Here is an 18,255-nt window from a genome sequence, read left to right as displayed (position 1 = left end):
GTATAGGACACAAGGATCATTTCTTGATTGGCCTAGGTGGCAATAAATTAGAGTAGCAACAATTATTAACTGTTTTTGGAGTCTCAGACCTTCTTAAACATCTGATTAGAATTGTGGGGTTTTGCAGTGGGAAAATGCCCAGATACTGATTTCAGCATAAATCTCCAGAAAGTTTACATATTGTAGTTAAGCAGGTATGGATGAGACTTTTTTTTATTTCTGAGGTCTAATGAGGATAACTCCTAACTCTTACTAATCCCACTCAACTGGCCCCTTGCCCCTTCTTTGTGCCCTTCACATGTTGCTCCTGTCGGAGATTTCACCAGTGTTTGCACAGTCAGAACAGTTGCTGGGTGTTGGTGTGGTGTTGCCCTTTATACACTGATTGCTAAGGGAAAAATCCCATTTCACTCATTATCTATGTAACACCAGAATGATTTCTGTCATAGAAAGTGAGCAGTTTTTTATGGGACATTAAAGCTGCACAGCAGAAGGCCTTGTCTAACTGGAGTTTTAATTTGCTTTTGCTAGAATAAAGGGGATTGGGAACCTGTTTTCCAGAGCTGTGTGGCCTTCTCTCTAGTGGAGCCACTGCCCCTAATTGCCTGTCGAGCCCAGAGGCTTCAGATCCTTACAGACTCTTTCAATTGTCTTTCAGCCATCTCTGGGTTTGGCAATGGCTTCCAAAGTTTAATGTGAGACCATGGAAGTAAAACCTAAACCAGCAACAGAGCAGAGAAGGTAATTCTCTAGAGAAAATTGAAGGAAAAAATTTGAGACCATCTAAAAATCTGAGGTGGAAGCAGAAGTCTGTCTCACTTTTTAATGGACTCATATTGCCACTATGGGAAATCAGAGTGTCCCCATCATTTCTGTCCTTGCCACTCTATTTCTGTGAGGCTATTGGAACTTCTCCATGTTAGTACCAGACAACCTGAGATAGCTGGTTTCTAAGGACTGGGTCAGATTGTGGTCTGTAATACAAAAGCAGTTTATAGGAGCTGATCTCTTGAGCTACAAAGTATGTACACAGTAATTAGTTACTAATGTTCTCCCCTGAAGCCAGATGATTGAAGGAGCCTTTCTTTATTGGACCTTTCTAGTCTTCCATGTTGCTTAAAAAAATATTCACCACACAATTTGAAAGATGTAGTCAAATATGACCATTGGGTCATTGAGACCCTGACACTGAGACCATTGAGATCTGATATTTCTCAGCTTCATTAGCTAGAGCCATCTCCTGTGGATTTTCTTTATTTTCATTTTATAAGAAAGGGCCACAAGGCAATTAAGCCAATATCTGTTTTAAGCCAATAACTTATTTTAAAAGCAATTTTCAGAACATGCCATGGAGTCAGCAGGGGGCTGGCTCAACTTCTAAACATAAATTCTGGACAGAATCCCTAATGTTTACAATAATCCTGAAATGGCAACCCATTCCCGTATTCTTGCCTGGAAAATCCCATGGACAGAGGAGCCTGGCAGGCTACAGTTCATGGGGTCACAAAGAGTTGGACATGACTTAAGCACACTTATTTTATAGCTTTTTAATTCTTGTACGGTCATGTATGACACATAGGTTGAATTTGTGTTAAAAAGATTATTTACCAGATCACCCTTTTCTTTAACTTCTGGAAAACGGTTCCCAAGCCTGTTCTCCATCAATGTGTTGAGACAGCAAGTCCCTGAGGGAGCAGACACCATAATTTATGCACAAGATTTTTTAAAAGACTACAGGCAATGGCACCCCACTCCAGTACTCTTGCCTGGAAAATCCCATGGGCTGAGGAGCCTGGTAGGTTGCAGTCCCTGGGGTCGCTAAGAGTCAGACACAACTGAGCGACTTCACTTTCTCTTTTCACCTTCATGCACTGGAGAAGGAAATGGCAACCCACTCCAGTGTTCTTGCCTGGAGAATCCCAGGGACGGGGGAGCCTGGTGGGCTGTTGTCTATGGGGTCGCACAGAGTCGGACACGACTGAAGTGACTTAGCAGCAGCAGCATAGCTCACTTAGCACAGCAAGACAATCAACACCAACAAAACAATCTACATCCTAAACTAGAAAGTGGGAAGGCAAGACACTGAAGATTCTAAGCACCCACCAAGAAGTAGACATGTGAACAATAATGTTAGAAGCCATATAAAAGGGACGCCAGAGATGACCAAGGTATCTACCTGGAGACGATGAGAGGTCCTGCCCCTAGGTCTCAACAGTTTATTCTCTTCCCTGCTAGATACACCATCTGCTTTTCTGTTGTTCACAAGAAGATGGCTGGCAAGAGGGGACACATAGAGACCTTAGAAGGGGAAACTGCATGCACTTATATTGGCAACTTGTTATTAAAATAGAGGCCCTCAGTGGTTTCAAATGATTTGTCTTCTGTGATTCAAGCATTTCTGAGCAGTGTCATTCAGTTCTCCTGACTCCTAGTAAGTTATCAAGCATTAAAAACACAACTCAAAAGGTCCAAAGAAATTTCCTTTGCATACACCCACATTCATACCCACAAGTGCCTCCCCAACACATACTTCCACACATTCAAAAATATTCCAACTCATTTAGAGGAATAATTCTTTTGCAGGCAACACGTTAAGGAGGGAAAAAGCACTTAGAATAGCCTGGTTATTGCATAAATATCTTAGCAAATTAATTTTTGCTAATATGTAAATGACTACCACCTGAGTCTTTTCAAAAGAGTGCTAAAAGGATCCTGAGACAGGGTGTCACTTGCTGCAGAAAGGGTTGTAGCCAAAGTGGTTTGAGGATACTGAAGACCAAACACCCTTGCCTTGTAACTGTGCAGCAAATGAGCCTTTAATATGGAGTGACACAGAGTAGCTTGCTGTTTTCAGAACTTCTTAGGCCACATTCCCTGGGGCCACTTCTACACCTGCTTGGCACTGACACCCAGGGAGCTATACCCAACAAAGAGAACCTACAGACAATGGGTTATGCCTTAGCCTCTTCGTCCAATCACTCAAGAGATTATTGGCAGAGAAGTGAAGTCCATCAAGTTTAGCTTCTGGCCCCCAATTTTCCCCTCCTGATTCTCCCAGAATCCTGCCCCACTCTGGTGTTTTTTCTTCTTGCTCTCTGCCATCTGGCTCCCAGTTCTTGCTGTTATTTCCCCTTCTCTCTGTTAAAACCTTCTATCAGGGTGGATTTGGTGTCAGTCATTTACCCTGTGGGACAGTGCAGATTGGCTTGTCTTAACATGGCTGTCTAGTTGTAGAATGAAAGGTTTTGTTTCCTATTGCAGGTTTCCTAGAGCTTAACCTAGGGGTGAGGTTAGGTGATGGGAAATGTTTCTGCGAGTTCCTGAAATCAAACCCTGCGAACTCTTTACTCATAACTAGTCCACTAATTGAAGGGTTTGAATATCAAAGGGTTTGGAAATCTGATTAGTTGGTTTTTCCATTCTCTTCAGACGCTGACTTTTAAATTTAGATTCATCACCATTCATATGGCTTTCATTAGGCCAGCCATTCCCCATGAGAACAGTGAGAACTGGTGAAATGAGTACTTAATTGGAGACAAAAGACTTGGGATCAAAAATGTTCCTGCAACTTCTGGCATGGCAAGATGTCTCAGTTCTTTCTGAGTTTCTGTGTTCTAATCTGTAAACAAGGAGTAATCATTTACCTCCCAAAGTTATTGTGAGGGTTAAATAATCTGGGAAGAATCATTGAGTTCCATCCACTGTTGTTCACTTTTGCAGGCCTTTGAGTTTAGAACATTTTCCTAGCTGACCTGCATCACAATTCCTTCTTAACCCCTGAAATATTCCTTGGAATAAATCCGATGGGGTCTATCTGGCTCAACAACATAATTCTTTAGATTTTAATTCATTGTTACCCTTTTAAAAACTAGAGGGAGATTTCAGTATCTCCGCAGGGAGTTAATAAACGCGCCTTCTCTCATCATTGTAGTGAGACAGAATTTTGGTGACAATACTCTGCTCTAAGGCAAAATATCTTTATTGTGGTTGTGAAAAAGGCAGGTTTTCCGTACAAACCGCAGAGAAGTGATGAGGGAACAGACATTCTCTGACCTGAAGAAACAGGATGAGAATTGAACCTGGTGGCAGAAAACTAGTCCTTGGCAGTATTTGGTGGGATGAAGAGATGGAATCCTTCCTGGAGGCCTGTCTTCAGGGAGGCGCTCCCAGAAGGCTGGGTGTCCCCTAAGTTTAGTAGACATAGAGTGGGGGCAGGGTGGCATGAAAGGGTGGGACCGCCACTGACTTGCTTACTGACATGTTATTTTTTGTTGTCCTCAGCCCAGCATCAGAGGGGTGGACCTTGATAAGTTTCGGGAGATTCTTTTGCGCCACTGCGATGTGAACAAGGATGGAAAAATTCAGAAGTCTGAGCTGGCTTTGTGTCTTGGGCTGAAAATCAACCCCTAATCCCCAGATCACTTCACCTTTTGCTCTTAGCATGTTTCTGAGCTCCTGCTGGTAAAATTCTATCTGTTCTTTGCTACTGGGGACAGTAGGCAAACTTTCTAACAAATGATGTGGTGTTCTTAGGCAAGGAGAGGGACTGGAGGAGGGTCTTCGTTTGAATGGCATGGTGTTTCCCTGCCTTTACTGGAAGCCCCCCACGCAGGGTTTGTGTTATTTTCCCCTTGACCCTGGCCTTTCCTGTCCCCCTAAGGACTCAGCTGACCTCCAGGGTCTGCCTGGCTTGTCCTCTGCCTGTCTGAGGAGGTGGGGGCAGCTGAGTCCCTCCGTTTGTCCTCTTCCTGTGGGCTTTCTACTCAACAGTGTGAGGCACCTGTGGCAGTCTCGTGACTTCTACAAATAGATTCTGAAGTGGAAATAAATCTGCAGCTGGAAACAAAGGTGCAGAAATAACTTATTGTGTTGTGACCATTGCAAGGTTCTACCTGATGGCTGGCTGGAGGAACAGTTCTCTAACTTGGGGTGGGGGAGGGGAGAAGATCCTGATGGGAGCCACACCACCAGTCCTTCCATTGTTCTCAGGCGCCCAAATGAGTTCCAGTCAACAGTAGGATTTGCCCATAATCACCCCCATCTCACTGCGTGGGGAAGACCTGAACACTCGTCCTGGGCTAGGTTTCGCTCTTAAATGCTTTGTGAACTCACATGGCCAGGCAGCTGGGAACACAAGAAATGTGGAGAAAATCTTTTCCAGGTAACCCAAGCATCTGTTACCCACTCCAACCATCCTCTTTCCAACAGTTTCCTCTAGCAAATCTGGAATGCCTGAGGACTTCTCCTGTGCCTGTAACTATCGAGGATCTCTCTGGAGGCTGTTGGCTCCCCCATGGACCAAACCCTCTGCCCTTCACTCCTGGAACTCTGACTCAGTCCCCCTGAGAGGGAGCCATTCTGTCTTGTGGCAGAGGCAGAGAGTGATTCCTTGATTGTCCTGACACTTTATTTTCCATAACACCCCTAACTTATAACAGACTTTGCAGGAGTTTCAGCTTTAACGAAGTGTTATAGGTAATTCAGAAAAATTACAGAATAGCATGCTGATCATAACCCAAGAAATTCGACCACTCAAGAGATTCCCCTCACTGGTACACATTGGTCCCAACCTGGTTCCCTTTCTCTTAGGTGTCTCTTATCTCCAACATACAGATAATTAGTATCAGTAATTATTACTCATCAAGTGCTTTCTATGTGCCAAGAACTTCTGGGTGCGTTCTCTACCTTAAATAATTCAGTACTCACCAAACCCTGTGAGGTAGATACAATCATGACACCCACCTCAGAGATGAAAAAACTGAGGCAAATAGAAGCTAAACAACGTGTCTGTGCTTGTACATCTCAGAGGTGGGGATTCAGGGAGTGAGTAATGGCCAATTTTTAAATGATGCGACAGAAGAGGGCTTTATCTCCAAAATACACAAACAGCTCAAACAACTCAACAACAGAAAACCCCAACACCCAATCAAAAAATGGACAGAGGACCTTGACAGACATTTCTCCAAAGAAGACAAACAGGTGGCCAGTAGGCACATGAAAAGATGCTCAATGTCACTAATTATTAGAGACATGAAAATTAAAACTACAATGAGGTACTGCCTCACACCAATCCAGAATGGCCATAATTAAAACCGACAAACAAATGTGGGAGAGGGTGCAGAGAAAAGGGAACCCTCCTACATTGCTGGTGGGAACGTAAGTTGGTACAACCACTATGGAAAATAGTATAGAGGTTTCTTAGAAAACTAAAAATAGAATTGCCATATGATCCAGCTCCCACACCTGGGAATATGTTCGGACAAAACTGTAATTCAAAAAGATACATGCACCCTAATGTTCACAGCAGCACTATTCACAACAGCCAAGACATGGAAACAACCTCAATGCCCATTGACAAGGAATGGATAAAGATGTGTTGTGTGTATACATATACACACATGCATGTGTGGTCAGTTTTCATGTACCTTTCAGGAAACCTTGGCCCCTCCCCAGAGGTTTGGTCTCACTGCGGGGTCCACTACATCCCCCAGCAGGACATTTCTCCAAGTCTGGATCACTCAGTGTGGATTAATTCTTCATGGGAGCGTAAACAGCATTCAAGAAACAGCACAGGGCAAGCCAAGCAGACAGACTTCTCATTGTCCAAATGTTGAGTAACTGTGTACCTGACATCCTTCAAAGAACAAACATTTCAAGGGTTGAGATGATCTCAATCCACAAAATGGGAAAAAAAAAATTGGACCTGAAGCTGACCATTATTCATTTAATTAATAACTTTCTCTTTTATCTGCATGAAGACCACCTTTGAGGTTCACTGCTGTAACTGTGGCTGTATAAATTCTTAGCTTAGGGTCCTCAGTGACTCTCTAGAGATGACTGAGGTGGAAGTGAATGGGGAAGAGAAGCTTATTCTTTTAAGGGTAACTTGCTAAGATTCATTGAGTGCATTGAGATTCTATCAGAAGCTCCCAGACTTCCTGCCCAATCATAACCTTAGATTCAAAAACCGTAGGTTTCTTTCCCAGCATTCAAAGAAAGGACTGGTAGAGATCTTAAAGTTCAAGAAAGGGGTGTTCGCGCCACTTAAGGAGTGAGTTCACTCAAAGACATTTTCAGTAAGTTTGAGTCACATGTTCTATAGGACATTGTGCTGGTGTGTTCATTAATGGGGCTTCCCAGGTGGCGCTAGTGGTAAAGAACCCACCTGCCAATGCAAGAGATGTAAGAGAATTGGTTCGATCCCTGGGTTGGGAAGATCCCCTGGAAGAGGGCATGGCAACCCGCTCCAGTATTCTTGTTTGGAGAATCCCAAGGACAGAGGAGTCTGGCAGGCTGCAGTCCACAGAGTCTTAAAGAGTCAGACACGACTGAACTGACTTAGCACACATACCTGTTCATTAGTAGATAGTTATCTCAGTCCACTCTGGCTACTGTAACAAAAATACTATTGAGCGGGTGGCTTAAACAACAACATTTCTTTTTCACAGTTCCTCCAACAATGAAAGGAGCAATGAAGCTCTCTGTAGTCTCTTTTATAAGGGAACTAATCACATTTATGAGGACTCTGCCCTGTGACCTAATCACCTCCCCAAAGCCCAATCTCCAAATATAAAAACATTGGGGATTAAGTTTGGGAAAGGTATGATGGAACCCCTGAGAACTGAGCTCCATGCCAAATATGCTTGTTTATTCACTCCAAATCAGAAAGGAAGAAGTTAAAATTGTCTCTGTTTGGTAATGATATGATCTTATATACAGAAAATCCTAAAGATTTCACCAAAAAACTGTTAGAATAAATGAATTCAATAAGGGTGCAGTATACAAAATTAAAATGCAGAAGAATGCTGTAGCATATAGTATTTCTATATACGAACAACAAAATATATGAAAAACAAAAAAAGCAATTCCATTTACAGTAGCATCAAAAATAACAAAATACTAAGGAATAAATTTAACCAAGGAAATAAAAGATCCGTACGCTGAAAACTAACACTCTGATGAAAGAAATTGAAAAAGTCACAAATAAATGGAAAGATATACCATGTTTATCATTTGGAAGAACACTGTTAAAATGCCCATACTACCCAGAGCCATCTATAAATTCAATGCAATCCATACCAAAATTCCAACAGCATTTTCCATATAAATAGAGAAAACAATCTTAAAATTTGTACAGAACCATAAAAGATCTCAAACAGCTAAAGCACTCCTAAGAAAGAAGACCAAACCTGAAGATATCACACTTCCAGATTTCAAACTGTTACTACAAAGCTACAGTAATAAGAATGTTAGGTATGGCATACACAACAGATATACAGACCAATGGAATAGAACGGAGTGGCCAGAAAGAAACCCTCACATACATGGTCAACTAATATTTGACAAGGGAGCCAAGAATACTCAAGAGAAAGAATAGTCTCTTCAATAAATGGTGTTGGGGAAACTGGATAAGCACATGTAGAAGAATGAAACCAGATCTCTATCTTATACCACTCACAAAAATTAACTTCATATGGATTAAAGATTTAAATGTAAAAGCTGAAACAATAAAACTCCTCGAAAAAAATAAGAGCGGAAGCTCCTTGACATTTGTCTTGGCAACAATTTTTTTTTTGGTGGTGGGGGGTGGGATATGACACCAAAGGCACAAGCAAGAGAAGCAAAAATCAGTAAGTGGAACCACTGATTTAAATCAAACTAAAAAGCTTCTACATGGCAAAATAAATAAATCTTCCATCCATGGGATTTTCCAGGCAAGAGTACTGGAGTGGGTTGCCATTTCCTTCTCCAATTTACTACATAATGTCACCTAAAATAAAAGGTTGAGTGATAGATTTCAATTTCTATAAAATTTCAGTAAAACTGGTGTGGGTAACTAGCTTTATGTTGTCCTAACATTGCAGTATCTGATCAAAATAAGCAAATCATCTAACAAGGGGTTAATATCCAAAATATATAAGAAATTCCTACAACTCAGTAGCAAAAACAGTGTGGTTAAAAAATAAAGAGGATATGCATAGATATTCTTTTCAAAGAAGACATACAAATGATCAACAGGTATGTTAAAAGGTGCAAACATTATTTTAATTTAAAAGTAATTAAACATTACTAATCATCAGGGAAATGCAAATCGACACTACAATAAGATATCACCTCATGCCTATTAGAATGCCCCTTATCAAAAAAACAAAGGTAAGTGTTTGTAAGGATGTGGAGAAAAAGGAACTCTTGTGCAGTGTTGGTAGAAATGTAAATTGGTTTACTACTCTGGAAAACAGTATAGTCGTTCCTCAAAAAAATAAAAATTATATACATTATATATAGATATATAGATTTTATAATCTTTTGGCTATCTATTACATTCTATTTTGCTTATATTGTCTACATGATATTAAAGTGAAAAAGAATTCAATTATATTTACTATATAAGGGTGAAGGTACAGTAAAGTCGCTCAGTCGTGTCTGACTTTTTGTGACCCCCATGGACTGTAGCCTACTAGGCTCTTCCATCCATGGGATTTTCCAGGTGAGAGTACTGGAGTGGGTTGCCATTTCCTTCTCCAACTTACTACATAATGTCACCTAAAATAAAAGGTTGAGTGATAGATTTCAATTTCTATAAAATTTCAGTAAAACTGGTGTGGGTAACTAGCTATACTTTGTCCTAACATTACAGTATCTGATCAATTAAGCCAAAAATCCTATAAAATCCAGCAGTTTGAATGAACTTAATAGTTGCACAAATAACAGACTTTCTTACTGAACTCATTTAAGAGTTGCTATTTAAAAACAAACAAACAAACAGCTTCAGAGGCCCTAGTTCCAGTACACAGGCTTTTAAAAAGTTCTGTTTTTTGACTGCTTGACTGCCTCTTGATTGTGTGTAAGTTCTGAAGGCTTGTAAGTTTTAGAAATAGCAATAGTCAGCGTATTTCTGCTTTATTCAGATAAACATATATGAGTCTCAGACTTTTAGGATAATTAAGTCTCTAACTATCAAATCAATCAACATGACAGATAAAATCTGTTTTTATTCCATCATGGATCCTCTCTCTTTTTTCCCTCCAGGGTTAGAAGAACTAATAATTGCAACTGTGAATGTTCCCTCTCCACGTATCTAGGAAGTCTCAGCGCTTCTGGGTGGGCTCCTTTCCCTGAGGGTGGGCTCTGCTCTCCATTGCCCACTCCCTTCTCTGCTGAGGTGCCTACAGCTGGCTATTCCCTCTTCTTTACCTCTGTCTGGTCTCTAGTCTCTTCCTCCTACCTCATATCTCTTTCCCTTCACTAGTTAAAATCTATCCTTTCTTTAAAAATCTGCTCGTGTCAATTTTCCCAAATTGTCCACCAATTTCTCTCAATTTCTATCATTATTTAACCAATACTCCATAATTTGACTCTAATTCTTCTGCTGTTGTTTCAGACATCAGGTTTTGTAATTTCCAATGAAGTGATAAGCTGCTTTTAAGTTCAGAAAACCTTGTTTTAGATATCTTCCGAAAGCTGGCCATACCCTACCATAGCACACACATACATACATCTTAGTACAATGCCAAGTAACGAAATAGAAATTCACAGTTTAAGGCAAGACAAGGAAAATTCAGACATAAAAATTTTCTCTGCCCTTCTGGGCCTTCTCCTTCCTTCTCATGCGTATTATGAATCCACAGTATGTGTTAATCACACTCCCCAGGGGCAGAAACACATGCTCAAGCATAAAGATCAAGTTTTCTCCTTCTGATGCCAGTCATGTAACTCCTTAGAAGACAACATTCTTTCTCTATCATATAAGGGGTCATGATGACTCACCACTCGCCTTGTAGGTGCAGCCAATGTAATATTTCCCTTATAAATTGCGATTAGTGCAGAACAGACTGGTCAGATAGCCGGGCTATACACTGCACCACACCTAAGGTAAGTTCTTAGCATAAATACTTATGAGCTTATTAATGCTATACTGGCTACGTTACCTGCATTCTGCTTATTTTACAAGACTGTTTCTTACATTACTAAACACATGGCTGAGCCTCAGATAAAATGAATGATTTGGTGATGTGAAATGATCAAATATCCAGCTCTATAAGATCAATGGCTGTAATATTATAACTCTAGATATGGGAAGAAGCAACAAAAAGGAAACATTTCCTGGACCAGAACAGGCTAGAAAGACAGGTGGTCCAGAGACTTTTGGCTACTTTAACTCGTGTGCTGTTACTGGACTCGTGTGCTGTCCAGTAACAGCACATGAGTGACCTATCAAGGAAATCCTCGCCTAATTTGGGAATGAGCATTCTTAGCCCCATGGGACAAAGTTACCACAAAATGCCTCCCAAATTTTGTCTGAAATTAAGACAGAAAGGCTGGAGGAGATTGTAAAATAATGTTACCCATTATCTAGTTCTGTAAGAATCAAGTCATCAGCCATGCGGTCACTGACATAATACACCTTGAAAGGACTTCAGGGCAAAGATCAGGATGAGATACTTTGTGCTCTGGGAAGACTGACAGAACTGGCCCTGAGGTAGGTATTTTCAGACTTGTGACCCCAGTTTCTTGCATCTTCCCATACTTAGAAAAGCACTAATACTGTTCATTAACTAAGGTATCTGTTTCTCAAAAATAGTAAAATCTTCTAAGATGAGTTCTTGACTGCATGTACCCTTTGCTAAAATCACATATGTACTGGCCTCCCCCTTCATCTCTTCAGAAGAGTTCTCAGAGCTCTCAGAGAGACTGTCTCCTGGGTTTGGCTTGAATAAAATTTTCCATTTTTTTCTTAGATTGACTACTGATTGTTTGTTTTGGTTGACACCAGGACTGATCAGTAACTTAAAGTATCACTGTGTAATGCGAAGAGCCTGTATGTAGAGCCAGACTACATGTAGCCTGGCATTTAGTTCTAATTCTGTCTGTTGCCAGGAAAAGATCCCCTAGTCTCTCTACACATCAATTTCCTTGTCTGTACAACAGTCATGCTGACTTTCTATGAAAATGATGCTGTATGTTCAGGCTTTGAGCACATCCCTTCCCAGGCCACCATTCCAAATACATAGCAGTGTCCCAGCAAGCAATAATAATAATAAAAAAAGACTTCTAAAAATAATGCTCACAAGCACAGCAATCTTCCTGTAAGATAACACAGAGCCTGAGGTCTTGCCAAGCTCCTGAGTCTAAGGCAAGAGGGTTAACATCAGGCATTAAAAGGGATTGAAGGTAAGAGTTGGTCTCACCGCTTGATACCAACAGCTGGTATTAAATACACAATACAATATTATTAACTATAGTCACCCTATTGTATACTCATCTCCAGGACTTTTTATATAACTGGAAGTTTGTACCTGATGACCAGCTTTGCCTAAAGTATAATCACTGAGACAATATCTATGCAAGAAATAATTTTTGACTGATCACAGTTGGAAGTAATTAGTGAATAGAAATAGAGCAGATAATTCACACAGAAAGTCACATAGAGACTTATTGAGATAACAAATATGTAAAAGAAGAAAGATAGTAGCTATATTGAGTCCACAACACGTCTAACAGTAATTCCAGACAAAAAGAATAGAAGGAATGATGGATGAATAAAACCTGAAGAGATAATGGGTGAGTTTTCAGACATGAAAACAGACTTGAGTCCTCAGGATAGGAATACACAATCAACGCTAAATCTAGTAAATAAAAATAAACTCACATCAGACACCTTCTAGCAAAACTGTCAAATATAAAGATTAAAATGAAAAACCTCAAAAGCTAGCTGAGAAAATGAGAAGAATATTTACTAAGTTATTATTGTAAGCAGATTTTTTTTTTTTTAAATCAGCAAGTCTGGATGCCAAAGACAAGGGAGCATTTCCAAGTAAGCTTATTACCTAATCATTTCAGAAAATGCCTTTGTGGTTAAAAAGTTTTTCCATTGTTTATTCTTCATACTTTCCTGACAGTAGAGAACAAAGTTAACTATTTTTTTTCTCCAATAAGTCTTATACAACTTTAAAAACTGTACAAAGATATTTCAGATCATGGAGGGCATAAACAGGAAATGACTAAAGGTAGGCTGGAATGAATTAGGAAATATTTCCAAAGCAGAGATCGATGATTCAACCATTTAGAAGGAACACTTGGTCATCTAGAGACATTTTTTCTTTTTTTTTTTTTAGAGACATTTTTTAGACAAAAGAGAAGGATCTGTTGTGACTCTAGTCCATTATGTCACGTTGCTAGGAAATACTCCCAGTTCTCTGTGGAGATTGACAGTGGTGATGTAAGAAAGCTGGGCAGTGTTGAAGCATACTGCATGGCATTCCTCTGATTTTCCCCCACCCGGTACTGTGTCTTGTCACAAAACTATCCATTATTATCCTCTTTAAATAGTATTAGCATTTGTCTAATTGGCCTTCCTGGAATCTAATTATTTTTAAACATTTTCTCAACTTATTTTACATAGAAATTGAAGATGATATTGCAACAGAACTGAGGTGGTCATTTTCATAGGGAAGTCATTTTCAGAGAATTATAGCTTGTATTTTGCATTCTTTAATAACTGTGATCATTAATTTGTTAGACCATGAAATGATAAACTCCATTTATTTTGCACTCCAGATTACAGTAGAGGGAATGTCTTTTTCTTTCCATACCCACTGGCTTCCCTAGTGGCTCAGCTGGTAAAGAATCTGCTCGCAATGCAGGAGACCCAGGTTCGATTCCTGGGTTGGGAATATCTCCTGGAGAACAGAATGGCAACCCATTCCAGTATCCTTGCCTGGAGAATTCCATAGACAAAGGAGCCAGGCTGGCTACAGTCCATGGGATCGCAGAGAGTCAGATATGACGGTGCGACTTTCACTTTTCACTCACTGTAAAAGGAGGGGCAACAGCAGTGGCTTGTCTGCCATCCTGTGTTCACCTATTACCAAGAAAACCTCATGTGATGAAAATATGATCCTTTATGCTTAATTTTATTGGGTTGGCCAAAATATTTGTTTGAATTTTTCCATAACATCTAAAAAGAAAAAAAAAACTGAAAAAACTTTTTGGCTAACTCAGTACTTTATTACTTGGACAACAGGATTAATGTCTTTGGCACAACGTGCTTTCCCAGATTATAAGATCCTCTCCCTGACACCAGCCACTTTGCTGCCATGGTATCCACATGAGTGACAACAAAATTGGATAGTCTTTGTTCTTTCATACCTCCTGGAGGTTTCCTTGCATGTGACATCTCTTTTATTTAGCAAATATTTACTCATTTAATTAATACAACATACTAGCATTCTTCTAGGCAATCAGTATATAGCAGGATCAAAGACACAAAGTCCTGCTCCCTGGTCTTACATCCTGGTGTGCAGATAGCTTCTCTCTCACTCCCACCCACGGACGAGAATTTTATTTTGCCCACTAGATTCCCAAGTCTTTTAGGCAGAAACAGGATAGAGACAGAACTGCAGAAGTCGAGAATTTCAACTGGTTTACGTTGGAAAGGGCTGGAGTTGTTCGGAGAAGGACGGATCCAAAGAGGAGAGTAGGGAATAAATGAGCAGCTGTGTGAGCTGGACTTGAGGCAGAGCTTGGGGGTTTACAAAAGAGGGAAGGGAGACTGGCGGCTACATGTGAGAGTTATGAAGGGAGGAAGACAGGCCACTGGATTTTAATAATGGAATCTCCCTTTGATGTTTACTGAGATAGTTCAATAATAATTTAGGTTTTCTTTTTCTGGTTATCAGATTGGTGTTTCCCTGAATAAATCATGCATGGCGTGGGCCACAAGGCTGCTTAATTTTAATTCAGTGACATCTGGTAGTACCCAGAAAGCCCATCTGATGTGTATGGGTTCTTCTCCTCTGAAGGGCTGGGAGCTGCTGTCTGAAACACAGCAGCATGGTAGAGAGGCATTGAACCTGAGGTCTGAAATCCTGAAGGAGTTTCAGCTTAGGTTATTTTATTTTAAACAAAGTCACATAACTTTTCTAGAATTTTGCTTCTTCTATAATGAAAGACCAAACTAACAGATACCTCAGGTTCCTTCTAGCTGTAACACATACTTGATAACAACCATGTTGCAAAATTGATAACTTAATGAATTGCGTTTTAGTGAGCATAATAGCACCATAATCCCTTCCTGTTATTTGAGAATGGTGCTGTCTCTCAAAGGAGTGGGTGGTGGTGCTGTGCTGAGTCGTCTCTGACTCTTTGTGACATCATGGACTGTAGCCAGCTAGGCTCCTCTGTCCATGGCATTTTCCAGGCAAGAATACTGGAGTGGGTTGCCATTTCCTACCCACCAGTGATCTTCCTGACTGAGGTATCTAAGGTGTGTTTCTTGCGTTTTCTGCATTGCCAGGTGGATTCTTTTCTGAAACCCAGGCCAGTGGAAATGATTTTTGGGGACACGGGTGCATCTTGACGTTTCTAACAAGCAGCATGAATGACGGCCTTCTCTAGTTTCCTGTCTGTGTTTCTGTGTTTCAGCTCTTTAGAAAAGAAAGTCTCAGAAATGAAAAGGGAACAGGAAAGAAGGAACAACATTCCAATTTCTACTTCCATCCTGTGGCTGAGAAAACAGAAAAGTGGTCAACACTCAACTAGTCACACGGGAAAGAATTCCATTGAGAACCCTCCTGGCTGGATTATAAACCCCTAGCTGAGTTTCCACTACTCCTAATCGGTATTTTGGATAAACTCCCAAGTTAGTTTTCCCTGTCACCAGGACCACTAGGTTTGAGTCCAGGTAGAAAACTTGGGAGAATAGAGACTGTGTCAATTAACATTTCCTTTGAAATAACCACCAAATCTCAGTAGGATAACAATAAGATCAGCTGATCTTGCTTGGCTAGGCTGGCTCAGATATCTCAGGGTTGGCTGGCTGGTAGAGGCTGGCCTTAGCTTGGGCAACTCAGCTCAGCTCTGTGAGTCTCATTCTTAGGAGGCTAGTTTGGCCATACTATCCTCATGGTAACTGCAGAAATATGAGTGGGCAGGCACTGTTCAAGCTTCCTATTGAGTGGTATTTGGTAACATTTCACTGACCAAAGCAAAGCTCAGAATCAAAGAGTAGGACCAAGAGGAAGAGAGAACTACAAAATTACCTGGCAAGGGCATAGATTTAAGAGGAGAAGAACTGAAGCCATTTTTGTGACCTACCTACCATAACCCCTGAGTAAGGAAGACCTGGTTCAAAGCTTTTACGCAGCATTTGCCCCACGGGCTCCCTTTCACATCACCAGGCCCCATTTATTTACAATGTGCTCCTGTTACTCTCTCCTCTTTAAACTGGCCCACTGCTAGCTGCAGTAGATTTGAATGGTTCTGTCTTTTTACCATAGCCTGAGTTTAAAAGAGAATTTAGCCTGCTATGTTGAAAAGTGAAGGAAAAAAAAAATCAAGTACATTAAAAAATCTAATATTATTAATACCACCAATTCCCCCATATTTCTTTAGTAAGAATACCGATTATGCTTCCCCACTGAATGAAAAGCAGATATTGGTTTCTTATTTTCCTTCCCAATATCCTTGTGAATATGTAGGTTAAGTTGTTTTACACAACTATTTATATTAATATAGTCCTTAAGTCTAAAGAGACTGTGTCTTGGCCAGGAGCCCACAGCAAGTTATTAGCTGGGAAGGAGGCTGGTAGACATGTGATTCTGGATCAGACCCCAGTCTCCTACTCTTTCCTCTTCCCTCTGGTCTAATTTCCCTGCGACTGTTTTGCCAAACCTGACTCATTTCACATTAGGGTAAGTGAATATGAGTTGAACTATTACTCAAAATTAATCAGATGGGTACATTTTTAAGGGAGACAATCTCAAGACATGTTTCTAATGTTGCAATATTCTAAAGGAAAGGTAAGGTGAAGTTGTTCAGTCGTGTCCGACTCTGCGACCCCACGGACTGTAGCCTACCAGACGCTTATATCCATGGGATTTTCCAGGCAAGAGTCCTGGAGTGGGTTGCCATTTCCTTCTCCAGAGGATCTTCCCGACCCAGGGATCGAACCCAGGTCTCCTGCATTGTAAGCAGACACTTTACCATCTGAGCCACCAGGGAAGTGAGCTGGGTAAATATTCTCATTTAATCTAACAGTTCTAAAAAGCTTGAGGAACCTAGGGTATGTCAGGAGAAATCCTTACCAGTTTTGACTCCTGCCAAGACAGAATTAGAAAACAATTTTCTAGTTCCCTCACTTGCCTAAAAAAAAAAATTCAAGAGGAAATAAAAAAGTACTTAACAAAATAAAAGCAAACATGTTGTTTTGATATCTGTGTGTCTCTCCTCCATCCCTTGCTTATGGTTGTTTGTAGAATGATAAAATACCATTATTAAAGAAAACAATAGCTTACAAGTTAACAAAGCAGTCAACATCATGGAAACATCTACTATCCTGGAAGAGTAAGCAAATGCTTTCATTTTGTATTTTAATTACAGCTATTATCATTTAAAATCACTTGCTAGCAACTATTGCCTGGAAGGATGATCAAAGTTTAAAGTTGTTTTTATGAGCTAAATGGCTGCATAGGGCCTGTGTGTATGTTATACAGAAGGACAAGTGCAGGGCATCGGGACCAAACAAATGCATCCAATGTGAAGAAAGTGCTAGGATACTTGAGATCCGAAAGGACGTGCGTAAAGAAATAGAAAACAAAACAAAAAAACAAACCTACACAGATGAGGACAAAAGTAACTGAACTTGGTATCAAGAAAGCTGGCTAAAATCTCAGCTATGTTCCATGTGTATTCATGCATATCTATGGATACTCACGCCCAACCTCTTTGAGCCTCAACCTCCTCACCTGTTAAATGGAAATAATAAATAGTAATAAGACTATGTACCTCACATGATTTGTGAAAACACTGTGTGACTGACTGAACTACTGTACATGAAAACATTTTATAAACTGATGCTTTGCAAAAACGTTAGGTAGGTGAGACAGTAACAGGGAGGAGGAAAGGGGGAGGTTTGTTTCATCACCATCTTAAGTAAGAGAGTTTAAAACAATCTTTAATGCACTATTTACAAGAGCCAAACATGGAAGCTACCCAAGTGGCCATCAACAGACAACTGGCTTAAGAAGATGTGGTAGATACAAGATTAACATACAGAAATCAGTTGCATTTCTTTACACTAACAACTAATTAAATAAAAATTAAAAAAAAAAAAGAAATATCAGAAAGGGAATATAAACAAACAATCCCTTTTAAAATTGCACCAAAAATACTTACAAATATACCTGATCAAGGAGGTGAAAGACAAATACTGAGAACTATAAAACATTAAGGAAATTAAAGTTGATTCAAAGAAAT

At 40.2% G+C, this 18,255-nt stretch overlaps 2 protein-coding genes across 9 annotated transcripts in view; one reads left to right on the top strand and one right to left on the bottom strand.

Annotated features, from left to right (window-relative positions):
- Positions 1-4,847, top strand: part of SCGN (secretagogin, EF-hand calcium binding protein) — a 52,367-nt gene extending 47,520 nt beyond the window's left edge. For 6 of the 7 annotated variants that reach the window (XM_086369993.1, XM_086369997.1, XM_086369994.1 and 3 more), the window contains one exon: positions 4,282-4,847. In XM_086369993.1, the coding sequence (XP_086226119.1) occupies positions 4,282-4,410 (129 nt within the window). In that variant the 3' untranslated portion in view covers positions 4,411-4,847. Of the gene's footprint in view, positions 1-2,235; positions 2,500-4,281 lie in introns of those variants that run through there. The other variant, XM_086369999.1, reaches the window with a different exon arrangement.
- The window catches only part of SLC17A1 (solute carrier family 17 member 1), a 249,724-nt gene that overhangs the window by 79,058 nt on the left and 152,411 nt on the right, over positions 1-18,255 (bottom strand). The window lies entirely within an intron of this gene.

The sequence above is a fragment of the Bos grunniens genome, chromosome 23 (genome assembly GCF_055505025.1).
Source record: "Bos grunniens cultivar Pamir isolate PY7600 chromosome 23, Bosgru_T2T1.0, whole genome shotgun sequence".
Taxonomy (NCBI): Eukaryota; Metazoa; Chordata; class Mammalia; order Artiodactyla; family Bovidae; genus Bos; species Bos grunniens.
Note: the sequence above shows the minus strand (reverse complement) of the source record. Positions and strands in the feature narration are given on the sequence as shown.